The 12498-nt window shown below is 31.1% G+C and overlaps 1 protein-coding gene across 1 annotated transcript; it reads right to left on the reverse strand.

The window, feature by feature from the left end:
- Nucleotides 1–444: 444 nt before the first annotated feature.
- On the reverse strand, nucleotides 445–11415 carry Cdc2rk (cyclin-dependent kinase 10). Its single transcript, XM_088226064.1, has 8 exons — nucleotides 11238–11415; nucleotides 11048–11166; nucleotides 6145–6217; nucleotides 5540–5714; nucleotides 5172–5374; nucleotides 4289–4516; nucleotides 2300–2518; nucleotides 445–810 (listed from the first exon to the last, which is right to left on the reverse strand). The coding sequence occupies exons 1-8, from the start codon at nucleotides 11254–11256 to the stop codon at nucleotides 617–619; spliced, it is 1230 nt and encodes a 409-aa protein (XP_088082190.1). The 5' UTR covers nucleotides 11257–11415; the 3' UTR covers nucleotides 445–616.
- Nucleotides 11416–12498: the final 1083 nt, after the last annotated feature.

Genomic DNA, 12498 nt, shown 5'->3' on the forward strand with positions numbered 1-12498 from the left:
CTGTGCGGCTGAAAGTGCATTTTTTTCAAATGATGCGATTTACCTCCACGCTATACAAACATATAAATATAAATTATGTAATGCTATTAAAATCATCTTGTTATCTGGTATTAAATATGTCGTAGGTTTACAAATAGAGGTAAAAAAATATGTCATCATTATCTAAATATATGTATTTTATTTATATTCAAAATTTTGTAATTTAGAACTTCCACTAACAATTGATTTAAACAAGATTTTATTTTTAAAGCCAAAAACTTGATAATGATTCATCATACTATTAATTTATTTTAATTAACTCTTTATTCTTTGAAAGATAAACAAGAGTTTTATTTGAATTGGAGGTGAGTCGAACGCCACATAGCACTACTTTTAAAAACTAATATACCTACCCACATACATTTGATAACTCGTCACAAGGTTTTGCTTTTTACAAAATACAACTGTGGAAAGCGGTTTTTATTCATAAAATAATATTAACGATTTATAAGATAAACTTAGTCATATACTTAAAGGTGCTTACATAAAAAACACGTACATAATATGTATGTATATACATAAACACATATAAAGTTTTTAAACACATAAACCACAATGTTTTTAAGGGTATTTTCGTCTAGTCAATTCTCCTTTTCTTAACTAGCGATCCCAGGAGATCAGAAATATATGGAAGGCTGCTAGTTTGGTCATTAGTTCCTGTGTTACCGGGAGCGAGAGAAAGTGACAAGGCCTGAGCATTCCCAGCTGCCTTGGTTTGGCCTTTCATATTACGATGCTGAGGGAAACTTGGCATCAATTTCGGATCGCAAGCTAAAGAAACATAAACATATTGTAAGGCTGCAAGAAGTCACTACATGATAATTTAGAAAAATGTGAGTTATGTGAGAGAATAAGGTTACTATGAATTACCAAAAAGTCACATAAAATAAATAGTATAACATGCCACTAGCGATGGCATATTTTGTATGCAAATGTTACTAAAATACATCAATAAAATTACAATACATTAAGTATTTTTCTGACATTTCTTGGCAGAACTGCAGCAACTAGTATGAGTTTTATCTCAAAATAATTATGTTATCGAGTACGTGCTCTCATGGTCAGCGCGTTTGCATACCGTGCAAGAGGTCTCTGGTTCAATTCCCGACATGGCCAACATGAAATATTAATTTTAAAAGGTGTTTTTACACTGAAATAGTTTTTAGTCCTTAGACAGCACCTGAACTGTAAGACTGAACCGTAAGACTTAACATCACTTTTATCTAACAAAAATGATCACGATACGCTGCGGTCGGTGTGCCAACAATGGAAAGGGAACGATGATGGTAAAGTGAGTTATTAAAGCAAACCGATGGTATGCACATATAACTACTTTTTTTTTCTAAATTACAAAATGAATATACATCAAAATTATTTTCTTTAAATCAAAAATATTTTTAATATACAGTGTCCCAGAAATCTATGTCAACCCGGTAACGGGTGATAGGCCAAGTCATGGCATTTATCAGAAAAATATTTTTTAAATTTGGTAAAGTACTTTTCAAATTATAAGTAACAAAAAATAATTTGGAAAAACTGACACCCTGTGATGATCTTTCAATTCCTGTGACTACAAATATGAACTTTTCTTAGATTATTTTTTTTCTGAAATGTAACCATGAATAAATTAATAAATTTCTGTAAATTTTAGTTTAAAATTAAAACGTTACTGCCTCAGTTTTTAATAAAATGTTAGATTTTTGCCCAAAATTTAATTCAGAATAATTACATAGCCCAACTTTAACAGACTGTAATGAAAAAAAAAGTACTACGCTATTTTGGCAAGTGACTTTAAAAAATGGCGCGTTTAGTTTGAATTCTAAAATGGTATGACACTTGCTAGAAAACTTCTTAATTGAGGGAAAAAAAAGTTTTTTAATTGAACCTAATTTCATGCCAATTCTGTTTAATTAGATAAAATGTTGGTAATGCAGCCTAGGCTCCTTAAAGTCTACAAGTTACGATTTTTTTTAAATATTTTTCTGACAACTGTCACGACTTGGCCTATCACCCGTTTCCAAGTTGACATTGATTTCTGGGGCACTTGTATAAATTTCAAACAAACAATTCAAACCATCACGCGGTTAGAGCGTCATATCACTATGTCTATGTACATCTTCTTATGCATACCCGCCAATTATTCAGACTTTTTAATAATATACAACGTAATTATTAGATCACACATAAGAATATGTTTATAGGTCCTACTTCAATATTCAAAATAAAAAATTTAAATGTCAAAAATAACAAATTCACTTACGTAGTGGAGCCTCCTTAAAATAGGAACTCTGTAAGCATTCTTCAGCTGTGGCACGCTTATTCGGATCGTACATGAAGAGGAAGTTGAGAAGCCGTAAACCAGCTGCTGATAGCCAAGGGAATTTTTGTTTCAAGTTATTGTACGGCTGCTGCTTCAGGGTGAAATTCTGTAGAGCCGGAAGAGTGCTGAATTCTGGCCAAATGGCATCTGAAGGTGTACCTATATTGGAAACAAATATTATTTTAGAATATAAAATCCAAGTACATAAGTGAACATATGATTGTTTAAATTATATTTAGTGTTAAATTAAAAATACACTATAAAATTTACGAAGAACTAAAAATACTATAAAACACATTTGACTGTTTGATGTTTGTCTTCAAAACTTCAAAACATAAGAGTATATTATCGATTGAATTGGCATTATCTTTGTGGAATAACATGATTAAATGTATGATTAATAAAACACTTTGTTCTTAGACCACTTGAGTTTATTTTAAAGGACTATTAGTTTCGGAAAGCACAGATCCTTCCATCTACAGGAGTTATTATAAACTAAACTTTAGATGGAACGATCTGTTGTTTCCGAAACTAGTAATGCTTTAAAATAAACTCAAGTGGTGGAAGAACAAAGTGTTTTATTAATTACATATTTATTATGTGAATATCTTGCACCTGCATACTATTTTCCAAATATGTCTTCATGTAAACTCAAGTCAAAATCTGAATCTATTACGCAGTTGAAAAATGATCCAGATTTAACCTTTAGCTACATGCTTGATTAATACGCTAGTACACGCGCACGGTACTCCGTACCTTGATTTGATTCAAGCCATTTCTCACTGTTGAGTCGGAATCGGATACATAAAACCATAGTTTGAGTGCGATATACGTAAAAAATGTATGACCAATCTATAAACAGGTGTTTATTAAACCCTGTCACATCCGAAACCACGATGATCAGTATGAGCAAGAAGACATATTGGCCCATTAAAATAATTTTTTAGAATGAACAAAATTTAAAAAAATAAAACATTAAAAAGAGCAAACGGTTGTTTACTTCTTCAGGGGTGAAACGAGGAGGGGGGAGTTTAATACTGCGCCGCGCTCCCCTCACCTTTTCCCTGCAGAAGTAAGCAGCCATTGGTTTTTTTAAATATTTTATTTTTTTTAAATTTCTTTGTTCTAAATATTTTTTTTAATATGCTAATATGTCTTCTTGCCCATACTGATCATCTTGGTTTCGGATGTGACAGGGTTTAAAGAACATCCTGTATATAAAAGGCAATGTTAGTAAGTGTGTCCTCGATAGACCGAATAACTACTGGACTGATTTACGTGCAGTTTTCAGTCAAATGAAGATCTTTGCCATGAGCATATTTATGGCTCTTAAAATCGTTAATTTATTAAGTAGAAAAAAAGTTAGGGGCGTAAATATTTTTTTAATCGTTCACCAGGGCTGCATTTGCCGAGAACGCATGTACAAAAAAATTGGAAAGATGTTATTTTTTTGTGAATAAAAAAAAAGTTTTTGAAAGTTTACAAATGAAATTAGTTTTTTATGGATCCCAATCAGATTAATTCCTTATAATTTCTACCCATTTATTTATTTTTACTGGATTTTTGGTAATACTAAAATTATATTGACTGACATTCAATACATTTTTAAAAACCGCATTCCTAAAAAAAGTGGACCCCTGTTAGTGAGAAAAGCAGAGTTTGACATTTGCAAAAAGAATTCTATATTTGAAAACTAATTATTGAAAGTTTTGGAATTCAACCATAAACAAGTACCTGGATACCTACTTACCAATAAAAAGTTACATTATCTTTTATGTTTATCCGAAAACTTTTACATGCTTTAACGACACAATCAGGCATTTTGGTTTCAAATTAAATGTCAATCTCACGTCAAAACCCGGCTGGCGATTAATGAATGACTAAATACGCATTAGGTATGACTAAGCGATTGGACGATTGACTCCTCACCAAGCAGATCCACTATGAGTTCTAGTTGAGCAATTTCCGAGCGGCCTGGCAAGAGGGGCTTATGGGCGAGGAGTTCTCCGAGGATACAACCAGCTGCCCACATGTCCAGGGCGGGGGTCTGCTGAGAGGCCTGCAGGAGTAACTCAGGAGCGCGGTACCACAATGTTACTACGCGCGGAGTCATTCCCTTGCCTGGGAGGCCTAACCAACGTGCCAAACCAAAATCAGCTGAGAACAAAACATACAGTATAATAAAAAATACATACAAAATTTACAATATCCAGAAGACTCCTGCTGGAATAAAGAAGCAGGCAGATACATTTTCTTTCTTGTTGGATAGTCAAGATTTTGGTACATAGGATGAGAAATGCGAAAACGTATTGTATTATTGAAATTTTCCTTTTTATTTTATGTATTATTTTTATTTAAAATATTATCTCCCTCATCATACCCCTATTCGTAACCTGATGGTGCATAGGGAACTGCATTGGTACACTAAATGCACCGTATATTGATCATCTGTTGCATGAATGTCAGGTGGATCAGCCTTAAGCTTCAGATGCCAGTCCAGGAAAATAAAATATTGTATATTAGAAGCACCTTTTATAGTCAATATTTCATGTCCACCCTCCCAGAAATCGAACCCGGGACCTCAAGCATGGTAGGCGAACACGCCAACCCCTACACTACGAGGCGGACTTACCTCCACTAGATTTTCTTATGATTGCTTACGCACCCATCAAGCCGAAAGCACTCATCCAAGATTCTGGTTCTATTTCAGACACAGATAAATTTCTTCCCTTCTTCATTTATTTTTTTGTTAATTAATGTTTATCTCGCCATCATATTGTATGTACAAATATTACATTAAGGTTCATCTTACCGATCTTCACACATCCTTTATCAGTCAACAGTAAATTGGATACTTTTAGGTCACGATGAACTATATAATTTGCGTGTAAATACTTTAATCCTTTAAGAACTTGTAACATCAAGCATTTGACTTGTGACTCGGTAAACGGTGATGCCATGTTATCCAACAGGGAGGCCAAATCTTGCTCACAATATTCCATTGACAGGAAAATGCTAAAAAAAACAAGTGCCTACATAGGAAAAGCTAAAACATTGCAGGCAAAAATAGCAAAATAAATAAGTAGTTAAAAGAATCTTATGAAGAATATATTTTATACAGAATTGTACCGAAAGGAGCAGTATAGCAAAATAACAGTATATATTATAGCACTTTTTTACCTTTCAAGACTTCTCCCAACTAACACTTCCTTTAACTGCACAATATTTTCATGTCGGCAAGCAAGCAAGACTTGAATTTCACGTAAACCACTTAATGGAAGACCATCCTTTTCAACTTCCATTCTAACCTTCTTCAGAGCGACAATATTTCCATTAATTTTATCCTTGGCACGGTCTGTAATATAAAAAATTAATCATCTACGTTTTTTAAATACAACATTCAGATCAAAATAATAAAAAATAAAAAACTGAAAACTGTGACGGAAAAAAATATTTTTAACATTTGACCTAGCTATCGCTACCAACCATACAGTGGTAAAATTTTTCAAAGTAATAATAGATACATATCACTGATTATATATTACTAGGCATTTGTTGTTTGGAAACATCAGTAAAGGATATTTTAAAATGAATTCGCTACTGGTTTTATTAGTCTTCACAAAAACAGTGATCATGGACAGTTGCGTTTGTTTTTAACCCTCTCAGTTATAAAATTGTAAAGGCCCTAGAATAGTCTTTATTGCCTGTTTTTAGGTCCGGGCCGCACTCTAATTTTAAAATTTAATTGTAAAAAATAAAAATACACACAATATTTATGTACTTACAAACAATTCCATATGTTCCTTCGCCAATTCGATTTAGCTTTTCAAACTCTCCCACAAATCTACATCTGCCAAGCTAAAAAAAAAAACAATTTGAATAAGCTACCGTAAAAATTAAAATAACAGCTAGAAAATCTTATTTGAAGTTATCTTGAATGCAAAAAACAATCCGAAAAGTTTGATTGAATCAGGTTGTGGTCCCCAGACAACACGGACTATACCTTGACTTGATTCCCATTTTCTAATAGATACAACTCATAAAATTTCATCACTAAAATTTCAATTAGGTAAAGTTTATTAAATACAAAAAAAATATTTTCAATATTTTGGCATTAACTCTTTTTTGGCAATATACAAAGTTGGATAATTTATATAGCACCATTTTTGTGAAAATCATCTCGAGCGCTGTACAATAAATAAATATCCCAGCACGTCTTGCAGCTACAGAGTGCATGGACGGCAAGAAATCTAGCCCCCATTTACACATTTCTAAAATTGAGAAAGAAAATTGGTGTATTAATGAAATTTAAAAAAATAAATTATAATAATAAAAAGGAGTAAGATTACAACACGTTTAGCAGCTGCTAAGCATATCCTATAGGATACATACATAGAATTAAGAATAGTCCAGAAACCACATAAGCACATCAAACAGTAGGCGACTCAACTACTCATAAATGAGTAGGTTTACGTTTTGACCCATTAGTTTCTTTGTAGACGTCGCTCAGTACGCAACTCCTGATTTGAATTCAACTATACCGTGTTGTGTCCTTTTAACGTTTAAAAATACTGCTAGGATATTAAAGAAACAGGATGCAATCACATTTCATGTGTAATTTGCAAATGAATGTGTAAATAACAAATGCATTACTTAAAAATAGAATTATTTTTCCATCTGTCAGATTATCGAAGAAACAAAATGGATATTTCGTTAGTGTTGCCAGGGTAGTAAATTTTTTTACCCTACTTTGCTCATCTAATAAAAGAATTAATGAAAATTAGACCTCAGATTAAACAACGCCACGGGGACATTTGAACGACATTATCTTTAAAACAACAATATTATTTAACATAATATTAAAATATCCGTTTTATGTCAAATAAAATTTGTTTTATATTTTAAGTTCAAAGTTCATTAATTCAATTACTCTTATTAAATGACCCTTTACTTATCTACTCTGTTGAGTCAATCAATGTTTCGGGGTGCACAATAAAATTTTAGTGAAATTAACAGATTACTTTTTTTTACTTTACATTTGTGTTAGGTTTTTTTTTTTTCCATCAAGCAACATTACCAGGCGACTTCACGAATGCACGCGGCGAAAGTAAGGCGGAGTGGGGGAATTATTGGACACAGTCCGATGTATTCAAATATGATTCTACGCTCCTTCTGGACTATTCTTAATTCTATGGATACATATCATGATTTCATTTTTTCTCATGAACTAAAACACGAGTAAAATAGAATTTAGTTAAAACTGTTTTACCACATTTATCATTCTTAACTGCATTATTACAATTCATAATAAACTTTGATTGAAACAAAATAAAAAATTAGAATTCCGAAGCCTTATTAACCATCAAATGTGCAAAAAAATGTTTTTTTTTCGTTCTCCCAAAATAAGAGTCTCTTTATATGCGAAACATAAAAATAATTAACTTTGAAAATTTATAAAAATACTAAACTTAACAAAAACAGACACCTGAACTTAAGTGAATTTGGAATTAGATTACTGTTTTATTTTATTCTTCCTCTTTTGTCTCATCTATCTATGCGCGGTATGATTGATAATTCTGAGATTATGATGAGCATTGGTTTGTATGTTCCTGATAATTACCTAAGACAGCGTCAGCATAGATTGTTTCATATTCCGATATTCAGGACCAACCTGCCTATGGTTATGCCTGTTGGAAGGGCTACCGCTATGCTGAACAACATCGCTCTGGATATTGATCTGTTCCATGTATCCGAAGGGGTTTTCCGGAGCAGGATTCTCCTACTACTTTGACATGAGTATCTTTCGTGTATTTTTTTTCTTTTTTATAATATGTACGTATTGAATATATGTTTGTTATGTATATGTTATATTAAAAATAAATTAATTGAATTGAATATATAAAAATTAATGTACGAAAATTTCAAACAATTTACATGCGGTTTTTTTGCTAAATAATTTAATTTATGTGACTAAGGTTTGTAAATAATAATATCTTCAATACGTTTATCAGAAAAAAAGTTAAAAGCAAATATGTGTTTTTCATCGAACTTCCGGGATTGCATTTGACTGAAATGCATATTTCAAAAAATTCGGAGAATGTTGTGTTTATGATTATTAAAAAAGTTTATATTTAATGTTTACATACATCAATTATTTTTAATGGATACTGAATTGATTAATTTCCTTACAATTTCTTTTTAATGGATTTAGTAATGCTTGAATAATTTTAACAGACATTTAATACATTTTTGAAAAACAGATTTTTACACAGAATAATGCTCCACTGTTAGTAAGTAGCGCAGAGTTTGACATTTCCAAAAAGAATTCTTTATTTGAAAATGAATTATTTCATGTTTTGGAATTCAACCATAAACAAGTACCTAGCAGTGGCGAGTGGTGAGTTTTTAAATTGGTAAGCTATGAAAATTCTGATAAAATGTCCATAGCGGTAGTATGGCATATAATAAACAAGTCTATTTTATATTTAATAAATAATTCCTAACAAAAGGCTCCAGCGGCTAATATATTCAGTAAAAATATTTTCTAATGTTGCACAAACATTTGATTTAAAAAATACAATTTAAAAAAACATCATTGCAAAAAAAAAATTGGAACCCCTATTATAACCCCTATTATAACAGACTATTATAACTTGTCTTGAAATAAAACACTATTTTTTAATAAATAATAATAATTAAATAATTTAAAAGTATTCCTTACCGAGTACGATAGTTCACCAAACAAAACATAAATTACGTTTTAAGAATCATTGTTTCATCGACTTTATATCACATAATTATTCACAAATTGACATAAGTTATACATATTATAATTCTTCATATATATTTATTCTTAACACTATACACTAGTAACGTTTTTATCATAACTCTAACTAAATTTTAAAAGTTTAAATTGATACTGAAGAATAACCTACAATATTCAACTGTCATCGTATGCACAAAAACGAATTACAATTAAAAAACAATAAGCGAATCTTTGTTTTTTAAAACCCACTAAAGGATTTATACTATATTATGGATTGAAATATCAATTCGTTTCGATTAAAATATCAAAATATTGATTTATTTCAAAGCAAATTTACTTTCAAACCACCGAAACATAAGTATGCTAAATTACTTACGACATACAAAATATATTCGTTATCTCTTTCTTACACATAACGAGTGCGTATATTGTCACCTCCCTAGACTGTCGTAAGTCAAATTGATGTATTTCAAAGAATACTAGCCCTTATGAAAAAGTATTGAAAGACTAAATTGCATTAATGAAAGCTGCAAGATTTTACTGTAATCGCAAGTGTAATTTTTCGAACGAGATTCTATAGTTTTTGATTAAAGACATATTTGAATTATTGATTTTAAAGGGAGCAGAGTAATCTCGTGTAATCCAGTAGTAATAATTTTGGCCAATAGAGGCGCAACTGGTCGCTGTATGGAATAAAGGAATATGATATAAATTTAATAACCAAAGAAAAGTAATATATTTTTTTGGTGATGTGTTTTTTCCTACAGTATTATAAAACATTACTTACGATGTCAAAAAAATATGGTAAGCTGCATGTAATCGATTATAAGGAGCATTCGCCCCTGGTACCTACATATCAATGAAAAGTATTTTTCCTTTTATTCGGACAGTTTTTGCACGCTTTTACGACACAGTCATTTTTCTTTTATCATTATTTATTTATTGACGGACTTATACAGTGCATTCCAACTATGGTAAACACATTTTCTTTTACTAAATACAGGCACAAATAAAATAAAATGCAACTAAATAAAATTAAAGCTAGGACAAAAAAAAATACCACCTCAAGACAAGATTTGGTTTATCTTAGTTCTTTTTCTATTGGTTTCGAATTAAATCAAGGTTACGTCAAACTCGGCTGGCGGTTAAAATATGACTAAATTCGCATTGAGCATGACTTGAGTGTCATAATTTTAGAATGCTCAGGGTAAAACGCGATCTGACTTTTCTTCATTAACACGTATTCCAGTATTGTCCCCATGGATTATGGCACTAGAGTAGTGATTTTTGCACGATTTTGATTTGAGCACGACGAGGCCTTATTAGCCAATCATATGAGGAGATAAAACAAAAAACTAATCCTTATTACGAATATATAAATAGCTTAAAAAAGTCTAAAAAACGTTTGTTCAACAGGAGGCAAGCCAACGTTCCGGCAGGACAACGTCTGTCGGGTTCGCCAGTATGTTATAAAAATTTAGGTTCTGTATGTTTGAGGCCGCAAATCTCGGAAAGTAATCAATGGATTGACTCAAAAAATTTACAGAACATTACATTTATTTATTTTATTTATAAATACATAAATCTTACAAAAAAAAAACAAAAATAACGTATCCCAAACTCTATGAGGCCAAGGGCCCTGTGTTGAAGAATAGCATTTCTTTACACTTTTTATTCGGAAGTTTCAACGGAAACAGAACATTCTATGCGTATTGAATTAACTCATTATTTGTCATAGTTAATAAGTAAGAATGACAATTCTACACAGTGCTTCCATTTTATCAATTTCAGCCAATTTGCTTTCCTCATATTCTACAGCAAAGGCACAGCAACGCAAATGAAGATATTCAATTACAATCATAATATTTTACAACTCAGATATACAACTACTAAATAGGATCAAGTAGTGAAAATTTATTTACTATATCTTTTTCAGGAATTTCGATGGTCTTTCCAGTGCGAAATGATATAAGGACTCCTTTTCTCGCTGCAGGACCTTGTGAATCGTTTTCATCTTTAGCCGGATTACTCTTGTCAGAATCTAAAAGAGACGAAAATGTTATCAAACAATAAGTTATAACTGAAGAATCAATACAAATCAATCTTACTTACTTCTTGTTATACTTTCCATTTTCAAGACAAAAGTATAATTATTTTGAAAATAAAAACAAATATATTCGCGCTATAGGTTATCCCGGCTTCGCGAACATAAAAACTCAGATAAAACGTATTTCAGTAAAATTGTAAAAAAATATACCTAAGCAGTCATAGACAACGTCAATAGATGATCACAGATTACATCAATACCTATACAAGACATAAGGTGACTGCGTTCACACTTTTATACGGTGTAAAGCAAGGACCCATCACCATCGTCCAGCGCTGCTATTCCGAACGATATCGCAGCGTATAAAACCAAATTAAACACGCCCGCTATAAAAGCTTTTTATACAGCCGCGAGAGCGTTTGGAATAGCAACCTTGGGCTATTATTAACACATTTATATAATGGTATGTCGCGTATTTAGTACGTTTTAATACGCACTAAACCACGCTATACACCCTATACATCCACAATATCAGCTCTAATGCTATGTTATCAACGTGAGGAAACAATATCATGTATGCATCTCATCAATTACAAAATACTATTATAATTTGCGAATCGTGATGTCATAGGTAGATTTCAAAAATTCAAAGTTCTTAGCGTAACTTTAGCTTGGCGTATTATTTTTTTCCAACTAATCAAGTTATTGTAAAGAACAAAAAACATTTTTTTAATACATTCCAGTACCACCTACTTTATCATTGCAATATCACTGTATGAAAAAGAAGAAAGATTTATGAAAAACCTTTAATTACCAAAAATGAAACTTATATATTTCTGACATGTTAAAAAAAAAAACAAATTTAATGAACAACACGTAATATTAAATTTGTAAAATGCTCATAATATAAAAATATTTATCACATTCACATCGATTACAGAATGTTTTTTTGATTATGCATAAATATATTGTCCGGCGGCGTAATAGAGAAATATCACATACTATGAATACCGATAAAAATATATGAAATGAATTAAGAACAATTAATTGTATTTTCGAAATAAATATGGATATTCTGGTGATGTTTTTTTTTATTTTTATTTTCCATTTATAAATTTCATAAAAGGTACATGTTTTTTTAAAAATTCTATACATATCTACTTGTACACATCTAGTAAATGTTATCACTGTAACTCTCCAAAAAAAGAGACTAATTCTTGTGCTTGGAGAGTGACTTACACTGTTGTAGTTGTTTATTTATAAGAGTTGATGTAATTTTAAATACGAATACATGAGAAAAAAAACGGAATAATTAAAGAAAAAAAC

Source organism: Micrasema longulum, unplaced genomic scaffold, assembly GCF_059751315.1.
Source record: "Micrasema longulum isolate JH-2025_06_02 unplaced genomic scaffold, ASM5975131v1 h1tg000406l, whole genome shotgun sequence".
NCBI lineage: Eukaryota > Metazoa > Arthropoda > Insecta > Trichoptera > Brachycentridae > Micrasema > Micrasema longulum.

Bases quoted from the DNA above. Each gene is read 5' to 3' on its own strand.
- Cdc2rk (XM_088226064.1), bottom strand. The intron at 4,517-5,171 runs GTAAGATGAACC...TTTTGTTCTCAG, and splicing joins TAAAGGATGTGTGAAGATCG to CTGATTTTGGTTTGGCACGT. The intron at 811-2,299 runs GTAAGTGAATTT...ATGTTTCTTTAG, and splicing joins TTTTAAGGAGGCTCCACTAC to CTTGCGATCCGAAATTGATG.